General features: G+C 35.8%; 4 protein-coding genes across 21 annotated transcripts; 2 read left to right on the top strand and 2 right to left on the bottom strand.

Annotated features, from left to right (window-relative positions):
* Positions 1-364: 364 nt before the first annotated feature.
* On the top strand, positions 365-22,828 carry LOC109178134 (putative cyclin-B3-1). 8 transcript variants are annotated; one of them, XR_002053664.1, is made up of 25 exons: positions 365-731; positions 823-880; positions 962-1,013; positions 1,336-1,390; positions 1,514-1,553; positions 1,645-1,801; positions 4,813-4,848; positions 5,146-5,203; positions 5,500-5,560; positions 5,637-5,718; positions 5,852-5,884; positions 5,964-6,021; positions 6,112-6,160; positions 6,247-6,287; positions 6,371-6,419; positions 6,508-6,548; positions 6,708-6,986; positions 7,069-7,191; positions 7,298-7,387; positions 7,492-7,653; positions 7,789-7,848; positions 8,020-8,118; positions 8,323-8,501; positions 8,582-8,795; positions 22,818-22,828. XR_002053664.1 is itself a non-coding variant. In XM_019327685.1 (24 exons), exons 1-24 carry the CDS (start codon positions 717-719, stop codon positions 8,715-8,717), a joined length of 2,007 nt encoding a protein of 668 aa, XP_019183230.1. In that variant the 5' UTR covers positions 365-716; the 3' UTR covers positions 8,718-8,961. The 8 variants fall into 8 exon arrangements, 7 of the variants coding, with proteins under 7 accessions (XP_019183230.1, XP_019183228.1, XP_019183229.1 ...); XM_019327685.1 differs by lacking the exon at positions 22,818-22,828 and having other exon boundaries at positions 5,503-5,560; positions 5,640-5,718; positions 8,582-8,961; XM_019327683.1 differs by lacking the exon at positions 22,818-22,828 and having other exon boundaries at positions 5,503-5,560; positions 8,582-8,961.
* Positions 9,086-10,520, bottom strand: LOC109178142. The gene is made up of 2 exons (XM_019327704.1): positions 10,045-10,520; positions 9,086-9,874 (listed from the first exon to the last, which is right to left on the bottom strand). Exons 1-2 carry the CDS (start codon positions 10,377-10,379, stop codon positions 9,376-9,378), a joined length of 834 nt encoding a protein of 277 aa, XP_019183249.1. The 5' UTR covers positions 10,380-10,520; the 3' UTR covers positions 9,086-9,375.
* LOC109178137 (metal tolerance protein 10-like) lies at positions 13,885-17,744 on the bottom strand. Of its 10 annotated transcripts, none has more exons than XM_019327695.1 (8): positions 17,632-17,718; positions 17,372-17,476; positions 16,615-16,779; positions 16,378-16,490; positions 15,783-16,028; positions 15,177-15,257; positions 14,636-14,866; positions 13,885-14,548 (listed from the first exon to the last, which is right to left on the bottom strand). In XM_019327695.1, the coding sequence occupies exons 2-8, from the start codon at positions 17,412-17,414 to the stop codon at positions 14,189-14,191; spliced, it is 1,239 nt and encodes a 412-aa protein (XP_019183240.1). In that variant the 5' UTR covers positions 17,415-17,476; positions 17,632-17,718; the 3' UTR covers positions 13,885-14,188. The 10 variants fall into 10 exon arrangements, with proteins under 10 accessions (XP_019183240.1, XP_019183238.1, XP_019183239.1 ...); XM_019327693.1 differs by having other exon boundaries at positions 17,628-17,712; XM_019327694.1 differs by having other exon boundaries at positions 17,372-17,486; positions 17,628-17,664.
* LOC109178143 (DCN1-like protein 1) lies at positions 18,828-24,038 on the top strand. 2 transcript variants are annotated; one of them, XM_019327706.1, is made up of 11 exons: positions 18,828-19,078; positions 19,484-19,545; positions 19,875-20,011; positions 20,312-20,370; positions 20,531-20,554; positions 20,962-21,044; positions 21,153-21,217; positions 21,748-21,797; positions 23,045-23,146; positions 23,511-23,570; positions 23,683-23,892. In XM_019327706.1, the coding sequence occupies exons 1-11, from the start codon at positions 19,076-19,078 to the stop codon at positions 23,788-23,790; spliced, it is 753 nt and encodes a 250-aa protein (XP_019183251.1). In that variant the 5' UTR covers positions 18,828-19,075; the 3' UTR covers positions 23,791-23,892. The 2 variants fall into 2 exon arrangements, with proteins under 2 accessions (XP_019183251.1, XP_019183250.1); XM_019327705.1 differs by having other exon boundaries at positions 18,881-19,078; positions 19,481-19,545; positions 23,683-24,038.
* The last annotated feature ends 34 nt before the right edge of the window (positions 24,039-24,072 follow it).

The raw sequence follows: 24,072 nt of genomic DNA, 5'->3' as shown, positions 1-24,072 counted from the left end.
TGGTGATTGGTGATTGGTGATTGGTGTGCGCAAGATGTTGTCATCGGCCACGGATGGCCTTACAAAGCGCACTTAAATGGGTTTGGTACCTAATAAACTTGGTGTTGCACAGCATTCTTAACCTCAGGATGTCGATATTCTGTCTCCTACTTGCACCATTATATTACTGCTTTATTCACTAAAGCTAGCTACCGCTGTTGCATTCTTTTCCATTTTGTCTTTTTTCTCCCACTTCTTACCCCTTTCCGCATTCCGTTCCGGATGTAAATATACTACGGTCTACGGAGTAGTATATTATATTGTTTGTTTCAACACAACTTTAAAGGGTCGTTTATTTCTTTTATTTATTTTTCAGTCTCAGAGGCAACTATGAGATATATAAAAAGTAAACCATTCAAATAATGGGTAATGGCCTACTTTAGATATAGATCCATGGGTTCTGCCTAAAATACCGACCCAATAAGTGGAATATCAGGACTCTTTTTTTTTTTTTTTTTTTTTAAAGTTGGGCCGGGTTTTCCACGAGGACATTAATGTAAAAAATCAATCAACAATTCAAATCAGGGAAGCAGCGCCATTGTTATTCAAACGCTACTCATTTCCATTTCTAATCCGTCCATTGAGTTTCAATCGATAGTCTGCATTCTCAACTGTGTGCTATTTTCCTACTCGCCTCACTCCTAAACCGCAACGAAAATGGTTGAACAAAGCTAGAAATGGTTGTCGTCAAGGTATGCCCAACCCTAAAATGTCACTATTTCTTCTCTCTATTCCTCTACATTTCATATTCAATTCGCTGTTGTTTTGTTACTGTTCATGCAGGGAAAATCAAACGCAGTTGCCAATCTTCTCGCGCAAGACCGTAAACCGAGCAAGAATAGTACGCATTACTCTTTATGCATATTGTAATTCTACTAATATATAGTTACAGGCGGACTAAGAAAATTAAACATTTATTCAGAAATCGAGAAAACTGAAGTAGGAGGACGCATTTCTCTCAGCACTGATTCTAAGTAAGCCTACACTTCCTTCTTACTTCTCATATTTTGTATGCATGTGTGCACAGCTTCTTAAATAGGTTCTACCCTAGACCCTAGTAAATATTGTCTGTGTGTTCACATGTGTTTGTTCATCTTCTTAAATCTAGACTAGATTCTACCCCAGTAAATATTGCTAAAATTTGAAGCAATTAATTCAACAAGTTTTGCTTGATTGTTAAACAAGGCAGGGTTTGGTATTTCAAATATTCTCTTGTGTAATTGAAAGTTATGTTGTAATTGATTGTTTAATTGTAATGCAAAAGTAGTACACATTTCTTTCTCATTTCTGGTGCAGGAAATCTGCTATGCTTAATAGTACTGCCATGCAAAGCAGAGCTACTTCTTTGAAGGTTAGCATACTTTGCAGAATGCACTTATTTTATTTAATTTTTTGAATTCTTAAAGTTTGTTTTCTGTTGGCTTTATGTACTTGCTAATATTGATTTAGTTGCTTAACTTCTTTGATCACAAAGAGGTACATGGAGAAAAATAAAAGCAAGCATGGTAGTGCAGGTAACGTTTCACTAGAATTTTTAGGGTACCTAAAATCTTACATGTTTCTTGGGTGGTTTTCACCATATACTGATATACTCTTGCCTTCCAGTTAAAGTAAAAGTTGGAAGAAAAGTTTTGTCTGATATTAGCAACACCAAGAGTAGCTCTTCTGTTAAGGTGAAAGTTGGAAGAAAAGTTTTGGCTGATATTAGTAATACCAGGGGCAGCTTTTCCAGAACTGAATTGCATGAAGGATCCAAACAAGGGTAAGTGATTCTGACTGTGTATTACTGTATTGCTTGAAAGATTAATTCTTTGATTTATCAAACTGTCTGCATCCTTTTACATTAACTGTAGATTTGGAGATGGCCTTGGAAGCTATGTTGTTGTAAAGGTCAAAAAAACCTTTTTAGGTACATTTGAGGTGATTGAGAGTTGAACCCCTGTGACCATGAAATCATGGGCTAATGTCAAGATTACATAGTCTTTGGCCTCACTTATCCAAAAAATGTATATGATGTTGGCCTCACACAAGTGTATGTAACAACTATTCAAGAAAGTATTCTCAGTTTTTGTACCTTTATTCTAACAGTAGATCAAACTTAAAGGTACTTGTTCTTTGGTCATCTGGATCTTGCTAAAGTAAAGATGCTGAGAGTTAAGATGAGTAGAGTGGTGATGATTCCAGTTGGCTATTGAAAGTTGAGTTTTAGTGGAGTGATTAGTGTGTGTGTGAGAGGGTATTCTCACACCGGATATCGTTCGGAGGAGTGGACCAAAATGAAGCGAATAGTAAGCGGTTAATCACGAAAGTATCTAGTGTTTGGAAGCTAGTTCTAATAGTTGAGTTGAAAGACATTCAAGTACAACTAAGTATAACACAAAATAGCAAGGTAATTAACAAAAACAATTAACAAGTGATAGGTAAAGGTAGGGGTTTGGATCAAACAACTCTTGCTTAGATGCTATAGAGTTTTCATTGGCTAGGGATCATGTGATGAATTAACATGGATCAAAGATGATGCTACTCAATACCAAAGTCATTATTATGGTCATTGGACTTCCAATTGGGATTAGATCCCATTCTATTGGTGATTAATCCAATTGGTGCATTCACATCTCTTTTAACCCCTTTTCTCAAAGTGAAGTTTGAAATGTGAGTGGTCTGGCACTCTGGCTATAATGTTGTCCCATTTACATGGTAACAACACAATTCCATGATCCTCTTGTATAATTGGGCCCTAATTATACAAGAGTCCATACAATTCACCGGACTCACAACAAGAACCCTAGTTAATGCATCATATCATCTCCAATTGCAATTTAATTTACTCAAGCATCCATACAAGAGAGCTCAATCAAAATCCCTAGATGAATCTAGCTACTCATACTTTGAATTTGTTTAATTTGAAAGATCTAAATGCCTGGCGGGTGGAGAATAACAACCACCCGCTAGTTAGACGGAAGCAGAGATAAAGAATCAAGGGATGGAAAAATATATATTGTATGAAAGTGAATAGAAGGTTTATGAATCTGTATTAGAAAGGGGAATGCACAACCCTATAAATACATGCTAGAAGACTTCTAATAAGGAAATAAGTTTCCTTATGACTACCTACTCAAAACCCTAAAACTCCAGGCTGCCTAATATATATAGATTCCATAACACTCCCCCTCAAGTTGGAGCATAGATTTAATCATGCCCAACTTGTTACACAAATAACTAATAACCCAAAAATAACTAAATAACTAACTCAAATCCCATTTAGGACACTCCCCTGAAACGAAAGCTTTGAATGCCACCAATACCACGGAAAACTATGTGAGCTCAAAGTGGATCGAACAAGCTCGGGATTGGACACCCCCCCTGCAATAGAAGCTTGGACGCTACCAATACCACAGGCAAACACCGGGTGAACACAAAGTGGACCGAACAAGCTTGGACATACAAAGTAAAGAAGACAAACTCCGAAAAAGGATGACACAATTTCTTTACCAACAGAAGGGAAACATGTCCCAAACAACAATGAGCATAAAAAACGGGTGACAACAACGGACTCCAACTTAGCAAACTCATCAATAGAGATAGGACCAACTTAGCATATGTATTAGATTTATATTCAGCCATACCCAGACAAAAAACATATCACAAAGTACACAAAAATAAGAACCTGAAGGTGTACGTTATAACCTGACTGGAGAGCAATAATCATAGAAGCTACAATGGTCCAAATCAAGTCCAGAACCGAGATACACGGACTTAGGCTACCCAGGAATGCCCGACCAAAAAAATTCCAGTTGCCGGAGACGCGTCGAGGCAGGTAGCGGCGGCGCGTGAGCCACGCGCGCTGTCCAGTTCGGCTTCGAAACTTCCAGATCCAGTCGTCGGACACTGGCGCTCCTCCCTAGGTAAGCGGTGACGACAACAGAGCATTTTTTTTAATTGTAATGGATCTGATACCATGTTGAATTTGAATAATCCAAATGCCTGACAGGAGTGGCAGGTGGAAAATAACAATCACCCGCCAGTTAGGCGGGAGGAGAGATGAAGAGTCAAGGGATGAGAAAATATGTATTGTATGAAAGTGAATAGAAGATTTATGAATCTGTGTTAGAAAGGGGAATACAGTAATACACAGCCCTAAAAATACATGCTAGAGGATTTCTAATAAAGAAATAAGTTTCTTTATGACTACCTACTCAAAACCCTAAAACTCCAAGCTGCCTAATATATATAGATTCCATATCACTTATATATTCCATAACAGAATTGAAACGCAAAGAAAAATTGAAATGGAAGCCATTGCAAGAACAATTGAGTTGAAGAAAATGTAAAGTTGGAAAGTTAGAAAGTAAGACCTAACTTTGATTAAAAGAGAAATTGGAGATGCAATCTTGAAATTTGAAAGAAAAATTGAATTACAAGCTGGAAATCATTTCAAATCTTGATCAAATGTAGATCAATTGCAAGGAAAAATGTTGTTTGTGATGTTTCTTCGTGGAGAGAGAGTGGAAGAATGGAGCATAATATGAAAATAACTGCCTAGGCATATTTATATCCCTAAATTTGCACCAAAACGAACATTTTCCATTGGCAATATGTTGTCATGTCTCTTGTTGATTTCCATTCCAGGAATATGACATGCATATTTTATGCAATTGCTTCCCACCGATGAAACACAGTATAAGTTTTTCTGTCAAGCCTTCTATCAATTTTTGTTGGATTTATTTATTTTAAACCCATGTTGCTTTACTCATAAGAAAGTTTATAATGCAGGAAGGATAATGGCAAGAAACTTTCTTACCTACAGCGGTATGCACTATGAATTGTTGTTCACTTTAGTTATTTAGGCTTTGTGGTATCATAACACGGCACCAGTAAAGTGCAGCTATATACATAAAGAATCTCTCTTTAATATCCATCACAACCCTCCTTTCTTTTTAAATTTTTTTCTCATGTGTCCACTGATACTGTACTTTTCACTTTAATCCTCGTGGTTGCTTTTTTGTTTTGTTTTGTTTTTTTAAATCTTATTATTATTATTATTATTATTATTATTATTATTATTATTATTATTATTATTATTATTATTATTTTGTGAATTCTCAGGAGTTCTGTTTGTACTGGGACTTCAGCTACAAATATGTCATTAAGAAAACCATTGAAGGTATGAAAAGTATATATGTTTTGTGAAATTCTTACTGTTGCTTATATGCCATCTTTGGTTAGGCTCATGTTTTTTCTTTTATTTGCTAATATTGTTACTTGGTCTAAAGTGATAGACTGATAGCACCCTAGTTTCTTTCCATGTGAACTTCTGAAAGGGATGGCACCTCTCTCAACCCCTTCTTTGGTTTTAAATGTCATAATAAATTATTATATAGGTGAAATTGTTTTTTCTGCGTAAATTTTTCATTTATGGTGCTCAGATATATTGTGTTTTTTTTTTTTTTTTCCATCAAGAAGGCAAAGATGAGGGTGAGCCTAGCTGAAGCTAGTGGGGACCATCATATATTGATGAAAGGTATGATTTCCTGGCAAGACATGTAAAAGGCAGTAAGGAAAAATCATTTATATATTGAGGTTTTGCTTCTGGATAGCAGTTAGCAAGGAATTGAAGGCTGCTGGTGATGATCCACGAGCCAAGGCCCGAGGCAGTGTAGTGGCTACCATTGGAAACAGGTAAGTCATATCAGTTTTTTTATTTGTCATTGAAGTATGTATCAGCTTCACATCTGTTTTCCATTGGTTTTTGTGAAAAGTCCAGATATTCTATTTAGTGCATTAATAGGTATCCACTTTGTGATTTGTCCAGGACATCTGAAAAAAATCTTCTCCTGCCATCAAGGTTTTTACAATGTACAGTATATCTTCTGTTATTATTTGTGAAGTCTACATGAATACTTATTCTGATTTCTCACTTGCAGGAAGTCTCTACCAGTATTAAAGCAAGCAAATGTTGTTGATACAATTAATACAAAGAAGGTTGTTGTTATTATCATCTTGTGTCTTTATTTTCTTACACCATGCTGCATTCAACACAAAAAAGCTTACATGTATACCAATTTGGGTCAGGAAAATGCCAAATGTTCAGAGAAAGGGATAGGAAAACAAGGGTTTTCAGGTTAGATGCTCTAAATTAAAGGGTGGTTTTGTTGACAATTATGTGCTGACTGTTTTCTTTGGTATTATTTTTCTACCTTTTGTTAGTTTCAGCAAAGCCCAAGATTGGGCGAAAGATATTATCTCAGGTTAGCTATCTCTGAACCCTTTAATTAGTTATTGAGGTATGGGTTTATGTTCTGTTGCTTACATTTATACTAATTTTTGATAGGAAAATGCCAAATGTTCAGAAAATGGGATAGGAAAACAAAGGTTTCCAGGTTGGTTGCTCTATATTAAAGGGCTTTTTTTTTAGATAGTTATGAGAACAACTGTTTTTATCACCATTAATTTTCTACCATTTGTTAGTTTCAGCAAAGCCCAAGGCTGGACGAAATGTATTACCTCAAGTAAGAAACCTCTGAACCCTTTAAGAACTATTGTGCCACAATCAGTTATTACACTAGTGATTTTTATTTTTTTGCTTGTAATGTGAACCAAATGGGTTGTCAAGGTATATTTTGGAAAAATTCTTGACTCTCTACTTTGTTATGTGTTCTGTATCTCAGCCAGTTCTAAAGACCACAGTCCTGATGGCCTCAAGACAAAAAAGAATGCATTGTCCAAGCAGCTCAAAATTTCAATCTGTCATTTCATCCCAGAAAAAAGAAGAGCATGTTACATCTTCTCCTTCTAAATACGTTGCTCCAAAATTTTCTAAGCAACCTTCAGAAGAGGTTCCTTCTAAGAACAACCATGACTTGGTCACATCTGAATCAAATATCTTAACTAGAAGAGCGTCTGTGCGCAGAAAATCTTTCACTTCTCTGTTGATGACAAGACCAAAGGTTTATTTCCAGTCTTTTTCTTTCAATGCTTGTGAATGTATTTTTTTCTAGACATTTTGGTAACAACCTGCAGTTTTTCCAGCAATTAAAAGAGCAAACTGGGCATACAAAGCAAGAGTTTTTGCCAAATATCTACGATAACTCTAACCATCTTGATGTTTCTGAATATGTTGATGATATCTATCAATATTACTGGGTTATGGAGGTAATAATATTGTTACCTCTCTACTCATTTTATGTGTCAATGTTATCCTGTTCTGTAATAAAAAGAAAAATGTTTGACACTTCCCTTTTGCCAAACTCAAATACAGGCTCAGAGTCATCCTTTGAAAAGCTACATGGAGTTTCAAACAGAAATTACACCTCAGATGCGTGGCATATTAATAAACTGGCTTATTGAAGTACATATTGTTATATAGCAAGCCATTGTGTTTCTATTTCTTCATTTATTTTTATTTAATTACCTTCTATCACCTTTTAACGTACTAACCAGTCACTTTAACAGGTCCATCTAAAATTTGACTTGATGCAAGAAACTCTATTTCTCATGGTTACCATATTAGACCAGTATTTGTCCCGAGTATGCATCAAGAAAAATGAAATGCAGCTAGTTGGCCTTACTGCACTCTTATTGGCATCAAAGTATGAGGATTTTTGGCATCCAAGGGTAAATATTTATTCAATGAACTCCAATATTTCTTTCAGGGTCTACAGAGTTATTATGTGAAACTGTGAATATTTAATCTGTAGGAGGAAAGTAAAAGGGATAGAATATTTGTAACTTTTGTTTGCTTGGGTACAGATCATGGACTTGATCAGTGTATCAGCAGAGTCATACACCAGAGAACAAATGCTGGGAATGGTAAGCAATGTGCATGTTCCTTTATTTTGTGCCCAATATGTGGGGTCTCTATTCCATACTAATAACAGAGCCCCGATAGCCATTGGTATAAACATCACGTTAATAATGTCGTGTTTAATGTTTTTGGCTACTGTGTTTTGACCTATGATGGAGCACATCTTTCTTTTTCAGGAGAAGGCTATTTTAAAGAAATTATTGTTTCGTCTAAATGTACCAACTCCATATGTCTTCATGCTAAGGTTGCTTAAGGCCTCTCAAGCAAATAAAAAGGTACCTGTGAATTTCAAATCAAATGATTGCAGAGTGGATCAAGATATCCTCCATTTCTTCTAATTACACTAAAATTGAAAATTGTAATTATCCTTTTGAAATTTGTTCTTGCCTAATTGAGAGTTTCTAATCCTTTCTTCATTGATTCAGTTTGTGTTCTGGACATTTTCATTAATATGCTTCTCATGCGAAATCTTATGCCAGTTGGAACATCTTGCATTTTTCCTAGTTGAGTTGTGCTTGGTTGAATTTGAAGCTTTGAACTACAAGCCCTCTTTGCTATGTGCATCGGCTATCTATGTTGCACGGTGTACATTGCAAATGACTCCGGCATGGACACCTCTTCTGGAGAGGCATGCATGCTATAAAGAATTTCAACTCAGGTATATTTCTGCAATATCATTTTTTGTTTAAATTACTCATCATTTAAGCAGACATTTTACACTTAATTTCAATGCCACAGGAACTGTGCAGAGATGATCTTAAGATTCCATAAGGCTGCTAGAACAACACTACTAAAAGTCACATGTGAGAAATATATGAGATTTGAATACAGCAAAGTTGCAGCTATAAAACCTTTAGAAGCATTTTCTCAATGATTTGCCTCTAAGCATTGTGATTTTATCATAGAAAACGGGACAGAAGGAGATTTCTTTGAAAACTTGTAGGAATGTAGAGTATCCACTAATCTGGTTGTTTGGCACAGAAGGGTTGTGATATATGTAGTCATTTTGGAAAAGAAAATCAATATTATTGTTTCCTAAAAGTTTCTATGGTTCTGGATCATATTCTGTACCACATTTGCTAATGGACCAAGATTTTTCTAATATGTGGATCTTATCATTCTTATGTGTGATTAGTGGGTATCAGTGAAATGATGACTACTAAATTAGAATCACCCTGCCAGTGCAGAGGAAATACTTAATTTCTTAATGTAAAAGGCTAAAGAAAATTTGATAGATGTGTGTAAGTGGAAGCAACCAAATTAGCATTGAGAAAGTTGTGTAATTTTGTATGCATGGATACATATATTTGCAACTTTGTACACTAGCAAGAACATAACTATCAGAGCTTAAGATCATTATCCCTTTATACTTGGTTGCGTAAGTATAAACACTAATAACTCTGAGCTAGTATGCAAGATCATGATGAAATATAATAATAATAATAATAATAATAATAATAATAATAATAATAATTTAAGCAGCTTGTATGTGTAGTATATATATAAATCCTAGAGTAGGAAGTGAAGTTTGATTATGAGCAAGGAAGAAAGCAATCTTGATGAGGAATGGAGGAAGTTTGACGGTCCAATGTGCCCTTAACAGCACGATAAAACTCTAACCAAGATGAATGCATATGAAGAGGAGGAGGCCACGAGAATGGAGTTGCAGCAGCAGGAGGGCAGGCAGTAACTAAGTCGAGTACATAAGCGGGTGGTGGTGGTCTGAGGAGGGGCTGGGGGAAATTGAAAGCAAGATTATCAACTTTGTGCTCATAAATTTTGCCATTTCTGTCTAATTTATAGGTAGATGTGCCTTGAAACTGGCCTTTGGCTTCCCAAGGTACCCGGGGGACACCTCTGAGGTTCCATCTGATCAATATGACATTCTCAGAGGGCTGCCAAACCCTATAAACCTCCAGTGAGATCTCTCTGAACAGAATTCTTCCGTGGAATCTTAGAGCCCAGAAGATCAATTTGTAGTTATCAATTCCGGTAAAGGTGTTCAAGGGGTCCACGAAGGTTATGTCATCCCTGCAAATAAATAAATTAATTGGAAAAATAAAAACTCATAAACACTACTAATTCTGTATTATTTATGGGGTGGGGGGAAATGAATGACCCCACACAACACCAGTAAACCTTAAAACAATAATCCATGCTTGAATTGCTTACAAAAAAGAGTGAGTGACGGGGGTACATACCTATAGATGTCGTAGTTGAGGTCTTTGGTAAAGAGGAGGGGGAGGTCTTGGCGAAGGGTGCGGACGGCAGAGCCAAGATTGACATAGAAATCATCTTTGTGGTGAGGTTTATGGGTAGAACAAGTGTTATGGTTTAGGGTAGAGGGAGAAGGAGAGGGCGGGAGGTCCAAGAGCTTCACGGTTGAAGATGATAATGATGAGGAGGTGTTGGAAAGCAGCAGCAGGTGGTGCTTTGGTATGAGTTGTGGCTTATCTTTGGATTGAAGTTGCTGCTGCACTAGCAGAATTGCGAAAGGAGAGGGATTATTAGGTATCATACATGCCATCATAGGCATAGCAGCAGCGTAGCGTCTTCTTCCTGGCTATGGCTATGCCTAGTCTAGTAGCAAGCAGCCTCAGGCCTCAGCTCGTTGTCTGGTTGGGAGAAAGAGTAAAAGAGGATTATTGTGTGCGGAGTTGGGGTTTGTTGTGTGGTGTGTTTGCGTGTTATGAGTGGCCGCCACTAATTCTGATTTTTTTTTTAAAATTTTTTTTTTTTGCTTGCACACAATAAAATTTTATTTTTATTTTTATTTATTTATTTATTAATTATTAATTAATCATCTCACACTCGTGATGCAGTTTGGCACATATATTAACTTCATAACCCTCGTATTGAAATTGCCCATATATGAATACCATATGCCTTGTCGTTTATTGGAGTGGTTAGGCACAGGGCAAATGAACAATTTTCTGCATACCAAAAGAAAAAATAGATCTAGAATGAACATGAGAATAATAAACTGTACATGTACAACTACTAGTCAATTTCAAAATTTAAGATTTTATTATAAGGTTAGGGATATTTTAGGAGTGCTAATTGCACACTATTTTCAAGTTCTATTGGTTTAAATTAATTTTAGTGCATTTTTCCTCATTCTTTGTTGTTAAGGTTTTGGTACCTCAGGGTAGCAACAACTATCCATTGAAGATGACTAAGGGGACGCAAAGGGAGCAACGCCAAGCCACCAACAAACTCTAATCAAAGTCGAAGAGTCCAATTGCGGAAGTCTATGACCTTTACGCAACTTCAAATTGTAAACCTTGTAAACGATCGTCGGATTTCCAATTCAACCACCAACAACAGACCACATGACAACAATACCCACCCACCAAAGAAGCCCAATGGAAGATAAACAACCACCATCAGTCAATGGCGCTGTAATGTCAGTAATCCCTGCTTGGATTTTTATGATTTTTACTATTGTTATGTACAATTATTCTTTGGCAACTATACAACTACTTAGTCAATGTGATTTTTGTTACTATCATATGCAATGTTATTTAATCATATGTGCAACTGTAGTCCAAAATCATAACAAAGGTTGTAGCACACTAGTTGTTTACTATTGTGTACATAAGATTGTTTATGTGCAATAATTCAAAATTAAACACACAATTCATTTAACTCTACATGTATCCAATTATTGCCCTGTGCAAACACGTTTTCCCCATTGTGCACCAAGGTGGTGTGGTGTAAATGTGCAATACATGTTTGTTTGCATTTCTCCCTTTAGCTGTGTTCTTTTTTGCTTGATATCTTAACTACACAATGTAACATAAACAATTGTACAACAACAATTTAAAATTTAATTAATAACAACTACGCGCAACTGTGAACTTCACTTCTTTCCCATGTGCAACTATCTGTGCCTTGAACAAAGAAAACAAAGATACATCACCATTAAAAAGGAGCATCTACATAACCATAAAAACAAATCCCTAAAATCATGCAGAATATTTTAAAACTAAATTAATAACGTAAACAAAATACCAAACAGCCCCAATAGAAAAACAAAAAAAAAAAACAAAAAAAAAAAAACAAATCCAAGTACTATGATATAATTTGACCACATACACTCATAGAAAGGAGTGACCACATATAATTTGACCACATATATATATATATATATATATATATATATATATATATATAATCTAAAAAATTCAACAAATTTCCCAATTTTAATCCAAAACTCTAGTATCTGATGAGACTGATATTATTTAGACAAATTAAAGGTGTGTTTGATTCACAAATAAAAATCAAATACCTGTAATATTAATAGATTTTGATGAAAATATTTTACATCTTTGATACTAATATATTTTAAAAAGCTATCAACCAAATACTAACAATGATTTTAATTTTGATTATTGTAAACTCATGAATCAAAAATACAAGGTTTGAAAGAAATGTGGATGCATCTGAAATCTGAATGCATAAAGGCCATATATAGCCATATAGGGCAGAGCAGAAAGCAGGCATGTGATGTGTTTATTTCGGCAACGTACAGCGCTGTGTGTATGTATGTATGCACTACTACTACTGTTTTAAAGTTTCAACAGTGCATCAGTGACTATTTTGTTGCCTTAACAAAGAAATCAAAAAGGAAAGGAGGCCTCAGGGTGAAGATTATACATCAATGGATGGATGGGATGGGATGGGAAGGGATAACACATCCCCGCCTCACCTCACCGCACCTCCTCGGATGGTACGGACAATTCTTCATTTACACATCATTGGCCTTTCTTTTTTTCCTACTTTCTACCATTTCTATCTATCTCTAATCTCTAATCGCACAAACAAAACAAGACTGCAACCATCTACGAGGCTGCTGCCTGCTGTGCTAATATTCTTTTCTCTCATCTCCTATATATAGCCTAACTAAGTTAAACCCTAAAGCCCACAGCCTCTTCCCAAAATCCCAAATTACTACAATGCCCTTCTCCTTCCTTTCCACTTTCCATCACCATTAATAATAATTGACGGATGGTCCTTTCAAAAAAAAAATAATTGAACGGATGGTATATTACAATCGTTATATCATGCATCAGGGTGCACAATGCATTGTGTGCCCTGTTCAAAATGAGTATAAGGACTTGGGTCACATGAATAAGTAACCGGTTCAAGAAAGTCAAATAATAATTTGGGCCTATTTGTAGTATAATAAGGATTGGACTTATTATTCATGATGTAATAAAGAATGAGCTTATTATTCTTAATCTATAGTCAATGTTGCAAAAATGGCGCCTAAGCGCTAGGCGGTCGGCCTCTTAGGCGCCCTAGGTGGTCCCCAGGCGCTTAGAGGGCGCCTTGCGATTTTTTCAATATTGTACATAGTGGAGTCAATTAACAATATTCACAAGTAATATGATATCCTTGAGTAGGGCATCCTATCAGGAGCATGTCATAGCATTCAGAGCTTGCGGCTTGATCACTCTACCCAGAAGGCTAGAGGGACCTAGTGACCCAGTAGTCAGGCTCTTCTCTGAGGTGTTGGGTTTGGGCCTGGCTTGATCACTCTACCCAGAAGGTTGGAGGGACCCAGTAGCCAGTAGCCAGGCTTTTCTCTGAGGCATTGGGTTTGAGCCCGATCGCCCAGCCCTCGGCAAATAGTCAGGGTGGTGCGACTGAGTTAGTGCCGACAGTGCTGAATCCAAAAATGGTTAGAGAAGATCTTCTCAAGATTTCTTTAAGGTTTTTGGCGAGATTTTCCTTTTTAACATTAGGAAAGGAATCCGGTGGTTTAGGAAGTTAACTGTTTTCTTTCATTTTCCAAGAATGTAAATCTTGTATAAATATTCCTGAGGACACATTAAACAGGGTTCAGAATTCAAATCTCTTGTAATAATTATGTCAATTTATTCTCTCCCTCAAATTGTTTTGAGGTTGTGTTAGCCAGTCGTCTAACTACCTCCAACAACAATAATAATAATTTAAAGCAATACAGCACTTGCCAAATAATCCAATATCCTCCCTGGCTCCCTCATTTCATATAACCATATTCCCTTCCCTATTTATAGTGTTTAGATTTTTCTTTCATGTTACTGAAAAGCTACTAATAGATAGATAGATAGAGGGAGTTAAATTAGCAGCAACAACGCCTGCCTCTGCTTGCCTGCAAGTCTTTCCACTATCAACGCAAAACCTGGGTTTATAGCTCTGATCTCCAACAAACAATTAATTAATGCACAAATTAATTAAAGCAAAAATGACACACACCACAATACAATACAATACAATACAATACACACTAGCTAGACAGTATGTATGTATGTATAACAACAAAATAAATTACACACCATCCATGGAACCAGTTTTGTTTCACTTGTTGTTGGTCTTTTTTTGGCTATGCTCTGGCTGATGAACGGCCTCGAAGTCTGCATGCACAAAAGCTCGCTCCACCTCAGGGAGCTGCTCTATCTTTTCTTCAAGTGACTCTCCAATGTTGTGTGCTCTATTCAGCGTTGTCTCTCCTGGTAATACTATGTCCATCTCCACAAAGTATCGCCCCGACCCAAAATTGTATGCTCTTGCTGTTGCTATGTGCTTTATGTCTTCATGGTGATTCCAAGCCAGATACACCAGCTTTGATAGGTACTCTGCTGGTGCTGTCCTCCCTATCAACGACCCAACATTCTCCATCACTGTTCTTGCCCATGTACTCATCGTGTACAAAGCAATCTGCACCCACCCCAAGTTAGTTAGTTTCTTTTTATATATATTTATATTTATTTACCCACTACTACTTATAACCCTAACCTAACTTACAATGATAGCCCCAACAGGATCAATCCACCAGAAAAAGTGTATTGCCAGAACTGCAGTTCCCAGTCCAACTGAGTTAGTAATGACGTCGAAAAAATGATCTTGAGCATATGCTTTGATGATTTCATTTTTGAATTGCCGGCAATATAGCATCAGAATAAACTTTATAATTGTCACTGATACCATAATCCCTATCATCCACATTTCCTTCTCCGCATCTTTTTCAGGATGAGTCTGCACTGCACAAACACTTGAGAATTAAAACCCCTCTCTCTCTCTCTCTACTTGCCTAATCAACTTACCCAGCTAGCTACCTTTAAACAAATAATAATTTCATCTTTTCCTGTATGCCCATGCTTATACATGTACATTACATTATCAGACTGATACCCCAACCAACAATGCATATATGCTCCTCTCTCATTTGGATAATAAGGTAATGCATTTTGAAGAAAATCAAGAGCATATAAAACTTTTGTTGATTTTTTTTTTTAAACAATTAAGTTCTGGTACTGGTTGAAGCTTAATTTGCACACACACATACCCCCATGATAAGTTGTCGACCGGATTCAAACAATATTTGCAATCCAAGGGTTGCCATAACTGAAGCAAACACAACAATTCCCTGCAAGTTTATAAAATTAACGTAGTTATAGCTAAGCAAATAAAGATGGTTGGTTATAATAGCAAAAGCAATTCAAGAGTTGACTAATCAAAATAATCACGAGTCTTGAAGATAAAGATGGAATAAATAACTAATATGGCTGGCATCATTTGATAGCAGCAGATACTAGACTTAACCAGCCTAACTATATATATATTTTTATATTACTCCTATAAGACTAGGAAGGTCTGTTCCAGGATGTGGAGCTTTCACTACAAAGCTTACTAAAACAGAATTTAATTTGGAGGAACATTACAAGAATTATTATTGTAGTTAATTCCATATATATATATATATATATATATATATATATATATATATATATATATATATATATATATATATATATATATATATATATATATATATATATAAAGAAACCTAGGCAATGAACTTTGAGGTGTCAGTAATTGAAGATGTTGAGAGAGAGAAGCAATATCCTTTAAAAGGTGGGGCGGGGGTTTAGATCGAAGAATTGAAGATTACCACTGGTTGCATCCTCTGCTTTCCAATTGGATATCTATATTGGTTTGGTTTGCTCATAGAATGAGCTGTAAACCACAAGATGAATCCTGATAAAAGATCCAAGAGTGAGTCCAATGTTGATGCTATCACAGCTAATGACCTACTCTCAACAGAAGCATAAACTTTTGCAACAAAGAGCACAAAGTTGGCTATGTTAGATGCATGAATGGCTATTTTTTCCCTTCTATCAGCTTGCTTCATTTCACCCTGTGAGAAAGAACATACAATACAAGAGAATTAAGCTGTGTAAGAACTACTAGAGTCTATACACAGTATAGTTACGTTGTGCGGTTTTGCTAGAAGATAAAGGAAGCAATGTAATCCAATCCAGCATAATCTCTCTCTTATTTAGTGAGATAACTTTATGTGGCTCTTTAATCAACAGGTAATCAAAGAGCTGAGAAACAACTTCAAATTGGTGGTTGGGTAATTTGCATATTTTGTTAGCATTGCATCATTTGTTATGTACTTATGTAGCATGCATACTTGTTGCTAGTAGTATAAATAAGCAAGCAATTGGGTATCGTAGATAGTTAGAACAAAATTAAATATATACCTCTGACAAAGCTCCTGGCAAGTAACCTAACTCAAGGAATTCATCCACTTCATTGAAACCTTTGAGAAGCTCTTCTTGCCTCTTGTAATATTGTCTAATTTTCCTTTGCCTTCCTAAAGAGAGACAAGGACATTTAAAAAAAAAAAAAAAAAAAAACTAGTCACTTTCTATAATCAATAAAATGCAGAGAGAGAGAGAGAGAGAGAATTGTGATTGAAGGAAGAGTTAGAAACTGACTCAAGGATTGAAGAATCGTTCCAAATCCAGAATGAGCATCAGCACGTCTTTGAGGTAGGCGATGTTCATTAAAATTGAGGCGCCATGAAGGGACCCGTGTGAGAATTTCACTATCCCCAGCTGCCACCGGAGTGGCAGCTGGAGAAAGAAGCTCCATACGATAATCTGATGAATCAGTGCGAACATCAAGAGCCATTTTCCAATTCCTCCCAGAAATGAAATGAAATGAAATGAAATGATTGCAATGAAAGAAGGATGGATGCTAAGCAAGCATTTTATAAGGGAAAAAAGGGGAGGCATGTGGAAAATTAATTAGGAGAAAGCTACACTTCATGCATCATCCATTATAAATACATATATACAACCAAAAGGTGGTGTATATTTTTGTTTTCTAAGTGGTAAGTCAGATATCTTCCACAATCCACACTAGGGGAGGCATGGCATGTATAATGCTGCAGGGTTACGTTGTGGCATCAGATTAGATTAATATATATATATATATATATATATAACAACAACAACTCCTCTTCCTCGAAGACAGACATATGCATAACACAAGCTGCTGTCATTTTCTACTACTAATAATAATAATAATAATATACATCAACTTAATTTATACTAAACGTACCAAATAATCCAACCTCACAAGGTATGTAAAGCATCCTATTAGTGAGAATCTTTTATTTTCTACCCGTCCGTCCACACCTGACTGACAACATCATATCGGAAAGGAAAGGAAATTGAAAACAATACATACATACATACATCATGTGTATTGCCGTCAGCCCAACTGCTCCCATGGGTCAGCACTGAATAAATCCAATTGGCTGCGAGCCAGCGGTTAACTCTTCATCCACCTTACCTGATAATCACTGAAATACAATTAAAAAATAATGTATTCCAGGGAATTGAAGGGAAATAGCGGAGCAGCTCAGCTGTGTTAGCGGAATTGGCGTTTTCGTATTGGATACACAACAAATTAATCCAAAATTCCATGCCTACTCCTACTCTACTCACCCGCAACTGTTATTGCTTTCTTCTTTCTGGGCGGAGCAAAGCAAACACAGTCCTTCTTCTTAGTGACGAGAAAGAAGACACCAAAGCACATCCTAAATAAAAATGCTGTCTATTTTTTCTTTTCTTTTCTTTTTTATTTCGCCGGAAGGTAAATTGCCATCCAAATAATAAGGTAAACTTTCCATTTTATTGACATATTTAGTACTCCGTATTTGTTAACTCAAATTTCTTTTAGTATATTTTACTTATTTTTAAATTTAATTTATTGTTTTTAATAGTATTTTTATGTAATTTGTAAATATATAAATTTGAGAAAAGTGTCAAGTCCCTAAATTTTCTTCAAAAGGGTAATTAGACTCTTGAACTTTAAAAATGTGTAATTAAACCCTTAAACTTATCATTTTAGTACATCTAAACCCAATAACCGGTAATTTTACCTAAAATAACCAGTCATCAAATTTTCGGCGACAATTTCGACGAAATTCTGACGATCCTTTGAATTAAAAAAAAAAAAAATCGACGAAGATTGTCGGATTCCGGCTGTCTTCCACTAGAGAAGACAACCGGACGGTCGCCTTCTCCAGTGGAGAAGACGACCAGATCTAGTCATTTTCTCCATTGGAGAAGGCGGCTGTCCGGTCATCTTCTCCAGTGGAAGAAGGCCGAAATCCGACGATCTTTGTCGATTTTTTTTTTTTTTAATTCATAGGATCGTCAGAATTTTGTTGGAATTGTCGCTGGAAATTTGATGACTGGCTATTTCAGGTAAAATTACCGGCTGTTGCGTTTGGATGCACTAAAATGATAAGTTTAAGAGTTTAATGACACATTTTTTTAAGTTCAAGGGCTTAATTGCCCTTTTAAAAAAAGTTCAAGAGCTTATTTGTTATCTATAAATTTTGTAAATTATACTAAATTTTAATATTATAAAAATTTAAATTAAAAATAATTTCTCGTTAATTAAAATAGACACACGGAGGAGCATTATTATATGGAGTAATAATATATCAAATAGATTACTTAAAGTGTTGTACTAATTTCCTTAAATTTAACAGCAATAGGTTTATGTCACCAAGTATTATGTATTATGGCATTATGGCATTATATTATAATATATTTATTATGATTATTATGATAATAATAGTAATAATAATAATATAATAATGGACAACAAAAGGAAGAAATCACAAGTTTTTACCTACAGGCTACAACACAAGACAAACATAAATGACTGCGTAAGGTAAGAACACACTAAAAAGCATCGTAAATAAACCGAAAAGCATCAACCGCTGGCTCTGCTCTGCTCAGCTAGAGAGGAGAATCTGGAAAGTGGGAACCCCCAAGGCGTGCGTTTCTCTCTCGCTACGCCATAACCTGATTCATATACATATACTTTTTTTTCTTTCTTCGATTTAGGTTTCCTGCATCAAATCTGCTCAAGAAAATGGTAGGTTCTCATTGCCTCCCTCGTTCGCTTTTCTCTTCTCTTCAAGGTTGAATCTTATATCACAATACTACAATTCTTCATACGCCCTTTTCTCTTACAAACAAATTGTTATTCCTTTATTCAGTTGTTTCTGCCTCTGTCTGACCTAAAGATTCCATTTTTCTATACCTAATTTTCATGTTGTTTATGCAATTTTTAGCCCTACTGATATGTGCAAATTCATTGCCCTCTCTAGATCTCAATACGTCTGCTTTTTGATACAGCGTGTTATCTGCCTGCCTTAGCAGCAGCTTATTTATCTCGATTTCCGGTTTTTTTGTTATTGCATCTGTTTTTCTGTTTTCTGGCTCTTCTTGAGACGCTTTTGCTACTTGCAACTGTTCTTATCCTTTTATTCATAAGCAGAATAGGCTGGGTAGAGGACACCGAGACAAACTTCAGCAATTCATGACAATTACTGGGGCTAGGTAACTTACACCTTTCCAATTGCAATTTATTGTCCTTCAGCTGTCATTGGCCTCTAAGTGGATATGTATAGAAATACCATTGCTGTTAATTTTAGTTCTGCAATTTGCTATGTTTTCTCTTACACTCTCTGAACTTGCCCATGCTCTTAGCTTCAACTCACATGTGTATCCATTGTGCTTTTTGTGTGACTAAGCAAGAACTACTTTAAATTAAGAGAAACATCTTTATACGCACGTTTTTGACTCCTTCAATTTTCAAAATTTATATCAATTGAGTTGGAAAGCCTTGTCTCTCTTCCTCAACTGCACCATCTCTATTTTGGGTGTAGTGAAAAGGTAGCTCATCAGTCTCTGAAGGCAAGTGATTGGCACCTTGAAGGAGCATTAGATGTATTCTACAGCCAGCCCCAGGTTAAGTCATCTGCAGACAAAAGACGCTTGGAGGAGCTTTACAATAGATACAAAGGTAACCTTTTAAGGTTATATTATGTGTGTGTGATTTAAGGTAACCTTTTAAGATTCCTTATTTGGTGGCCAGGAAATTTATGACTACCTTCATTGTCATGCAATATTCAATAGATCATCTTCACATTGCCTTTTTTTTACCTGAAATGCAACACTTTCGAGAAACTAAATGCAAAATGGCATTAAGTCTCTTTTCTACAGTGGAGTTATAATTACTAGCAGATCTTAAGTAAATTCTTTTGTTTTTCGTCTACATGCTTGATGAATTCATCTTATTCTTTGAGCTTTTCTTGTTTTTCAGATCCTTATGCTGACATGATAATGGCTGATGGTATTAGTCTCCTCTGCAATGATATTCAGGTAGGTTTACCTGGTTGGGAGTTTTCTTTGTGTGTGCATGTTTTTTTTTTTTTTGGTGGTTAATGTGTTGTTTATTGGATTTAAGTTTGTCTCTTGCTCAATCCTCTTTTGGATATCTGGGTAGTAGTGCCAATTTGATAACTGGAAATTTTCTTGACAGGTTGATCCTCAGGACATAGTCATGGTACGTATACCTAACATATGCCAAAACACATTATTTTATCCTTCTCTATTTTCCTGTTTATTTCCATCCTACTCTAAACTGCCTTATTGGAGGGAGTAGGTGCTGGAAAGATAGTTTGGAACTGGAGTTGTTATGGAAAAAGTGATTCAAATAATAGCTAATTGCCATATATTCTCTTAAGAGTCTTAGCCAAGCGTTCTTGGGAATTAACTATTTTCCAATTAAGATCTAATAAGGGATGAGATTGTGCTGCCTGCCTGCCTATTACATCAATAACAAATACTTTGTTATATAATTGCGGGTTCTCTCATTGTTTGTGTTTCTTGTGCAAAGAGCAATTTTTTCTTGTCGTGTATAATGTATCATCCCTAATCTTTATTTGACATCGCATTTGCCATTGACCACAGTTGGTAGTTTCATGGCACATGAGGGCTGCTACTATGTGTGAATTTTCCAAGCAGGAGTTCATTGGTGGATTACAATCCCTTGGGTATGTGTAGAGCAGCTCATTTGAGAGCTTCAAGTTGGTTCTGCATCCATCAAAGTTACAGTTAATAACTTTTGATCTCAGCTAATGAAGTTTGTATTGAAATGGCAGAGTAGATTCACTGGACAAGTTCAGAGAAAAAATACCCTTCATGCGTGCTGAGCTGAAGGACGAACGTATGTTTTGAAAATGTTTGCACTGTTAATTGAAGAAGCAGTTGCCTTGTCTCAACCATTTTTTTTTTTTTTTGTAACTTTCAGTTTTTTAGTGCTGAATAGTTTTGTGATTTGAAATCCTGATTCCCCCAAAGTTGTCTATGTTCTTTATGTCCTGCTTTCTTATACATTTGCCTAGGCTTTAAGTAAGTGCATGCAATACAAAATGGGTTTACCTTGTCTGAGCATTGAGAGGTTGACCTTGCAAATTGTTAAATGAAGTCCATGACCATTGAATTTGAAGTTGCATATGTTATTTATGTTGCATTAATGTGCAATAAAGTTAATTGCAAACAGTATTCAACAGCAAGATAAATGACATACCAAAGCTGGTTAGTGTGTTGTTAGTTGTTCCGAAAGAAAAAACTTACACTTAAAGTCAGATGTAAGCATAGTAATTAGTGAAGACACAAGGTAAATATAATTATATCATTAGTCAGATATTGAAATAAAAAGTCTTATCTTTGAATTTTTTGGTTTATTTTGTCCAGACAAGTTTCGTGAGATCTATAACTTTGCTTTTGGCTGGGCAAAGGAGAAGGTAAATTTGTTGATAAATATATTCTCTCTTTTTTTATTTTCTTTTCATTGTTCCTTTTATCTAATTTTTCTTGTTTTACTCAATTACCTAAAAGTGGCTGGGATTGTGCCCTCACAGTTTTGGAACAACTTTGAAAATAGATATAATGTCGCATGTATCTTCCTTAGGGGCTTAAACCCTGCATAAATGCAGGAGCCTTTCACACTTGGTCCAGATTTGCTTTCAATTAATTACCTTTGCTTGAGACAAATTATTTTTATGTCTTGTGGAGCCTTTTTTGAACTTATTCTTGTCTATGGCAAATGAATTCTTCATGAAGATTTAAATTTTAGAAGTAATGAAGTATAGCAGTTGTTGCAACCATGAATCTATTGGAGTGAATGCAAAACGTTGTTCCACTTCCTTGATTGTTGTTTAAAATACATAGTAAAAAATTTTTTAGTGTGCTTTGACTGAAAGCATATAATTTTGTACAAGGGACTAGGAAATAGGGATAAATTTGGGTGCTACATCAGCATGCATTCGATATTCAGCTACCTGCTTTTTGGCCATATTTTTTGGTGAAACGTACCAAACTAGTACATTACATTAAAGTCCTACTGCTCCCTTACATTCCATTTGGCTCATTTTCACTTTGCACTACTCCTAGAGAAGTTGGCCTGCTAAGCTTATTTTATACTTATGCCCTTAATATTCAAGTTGGTGTATTTGGGGTGCTAATTCAAATTTAATTTTTTAAGATGTAACAATAACGGGTAGTTTGGAATGACAAGGACTAAGTCATGCTTAGGAAAAGCAATTATAGTTGTAAGGTGAGAAAATGGAAGGTTAACAATTAAATGAGACAGGGAATATTGTTGACTGGTGACTGGATTAGAAAGGATTTGAAAAATTAAGAGAGATGAGTAATAATGAGGGAATAACGCTGTGTATCTCTGTAGGTATGGCTTGCTTGCTTTTTGCAGTAGGCATTTCAATACAAGATGCATTAGACCCTAAGAGGAGTGGAAGCCTAAGCAGTTAAGTGCCTTGTTTCCCCAATACAGGTTAAAACAATTGCTTTTAGGCAAGCATAAGCAGTTAACTAATTTTTAATCCCCTCTTCCTCCATCGCATACTTTTAAATTTCCCATAAGTTAAAATGGAGTGTAAGACATACTAACCACTTTACATGAACGTAAAATTATCATTTCATGTTAAATGTCCTGGTAGGCTGATGAATATGGATACACACTTGTTAATTGCAGGGTCAGAAATCTTTAGCCTTGGATACAGCAATTGGAATGTGGCAGTTGCTATTTGCAGAAAAACATTGGCCACTGGTTGAACATTGGTGCCAGTTCCTACAGGTGACCAAAATTTCTGTTCTGTAATTTGTTTGCAGATTTTTTGTTTTCAAGACCTGTCATTTGCTGAACTTGTTACTTTTAACTAATTGACTTTCATTTCTGATTGGGACTGAAATGATTGTGACAAGCTGGCATATTAAGTAATTCAGTAACATGGGGAATTATAATTATTATATCTATTGTTGCTGAATTCAAGTATTCATAGATTGGGATATGGTATATCTGGCTTAGGCTTCATGAAAATGTTGTGAGTGAGTGCTGCGAGAATGTTTTCTCTTCTTCATAATTTTGAGTTGTGTGATCATGAACCATCCTTCCCCTTGAGGTTGATCATTTACGGTTGGTTAATTTGGCATGTATTCAGGCACGTCATAATAAAGCCATCTCACGTGACACTTGGGCTCAGCTTCTTGAATTTGCTAGAGTAAGTTGGAGAAATGTTCTTTATTTCTTTGTTTATTGCAGTGAAAGAAAGGAGAAGAGTGAAGAAGTATGGTATGATTTATGGTATTGTTTGTTGTTGTTCATTGATGCAGAGTGTGGACCCTGCATTAACAAACTATGATGCAGAAGGTGCGTGGCCTTATCTGATTGATGAATTTGTTGAGTACTTGATGGAAAATGGTATAGTGCAGCAAAAATGAGTGAGTGATTGGAGGCTAGTGGGTGGAGGATATCTCAGGAGGATTTGCTCAAAAGTGTGATTGAAGCATATTCTGGTGTAGTAGTAGTAGTGTTTGTTTAGGGTACACTATACTATTTATTGCTGACTTTTTAGATTAAGGCATGTAAGAAAGCATTCCATCCATCTGAGATTGTTATTATTATTATTATTAAAATATTAATTGAGTTGGGCTTGGATTTCTTTACCTGACCGTGTGATTTGAACAAATTCCTTGTTTTAATTTAGAGCATTGTTGCAAGGA

The sequence above is a fragment of the Ipomoea nil genome, unplaced genomic scaffold (genome assembly GCF_001879475.1).
Source record: "Ipomoea nil cultivar Tokyo-kokei standard unplaced genomic scaffold, Asagao_1.1 scaffold0813, whole genome shotgun sequence".
Taxonomy (NCBI): Eukaryota; Viridiplantae; Streptophyta; class Magnoliopsida; order Solanales; family Convolvulaceae; genus Ipomoea; species Ipomoea nil.
Note: the sequence above shows the minus strand (reverse complement) of the source record. Positions and strands in the feature narration are given on the sequence as shown.

Excerpts from the sequence above, each read along its gene's own strand:
- LOC109178143 (XM_019327705.1), top strand. Across the intron at positions 19,546-19,874 it reads ATGACAATTACTGGGGCTAG|TGAAAAGGTAGCTCATCAGT; the intron begins GTAACTTACACC and ends TTTTGGGTGTAG. Across the intron at positions 23,147-23,510 it reads ATTGGTGCCAGTTCCTACAG|GCACGTCATAATAAAGCCAT; the intron begins GTGACCAAAATT and ends GCATGTATTCAG.
- LOC109178142 (XM_019327704.1), bottom strand. The coding sequence starts at position 10,379 with ATGCCTATGATGGCATGTATGATACCTAATAATCCCTCTCCTTTCGCA. Across the intron at positions 9,875-10,044 it reads CTCAACTACGACATCTATAG|GGATGACATAACCTTCGTGG; the intron begins GTATGTACCCCC and ends ATTTATTTGCAG.
- LOC109178134 (XM_019327682.1), top strand. Across the intron at positions 5,885-5,963 it reads AATCTTCTCCTGCCATCAAG|GAAGTCTCTACCAGTATTAA; the intron begins GTTTTTACAATG and ends TCTCACTTGCAG. Across the intron at positions 7,388-7,491 it reads TAATAAACTGGCTTATTGAA|GTCCATCTAAAATTTGACTT; the intron begins GTACATATTGTT and ends TCACTTTAACAG.
- LOC109178137 (XM_019327691.1), bottom strand. The coding sequence starts at position 17,722 with ATGTGCTTTGGTGTCTTCTTTCTCGTCACTAAGAAGAAGGACTGTGTT. Across the intron at positions 16,491-16,614 it reads AACGATTCTTCAATCCTTGA|GAAGGCAAAGGAAAATTAGA; the intron begins GTCAGTTTCTAA and ends GTCTCTCTTTAG. Across the intron at positions 15,258-15,782 it reads AGCAGAGGATGCAACCAGTG|GGAATTGTTGTGTTTGCTTC; the intron begins GTAATCTTCAAT and ends ATAAACTTGCAG.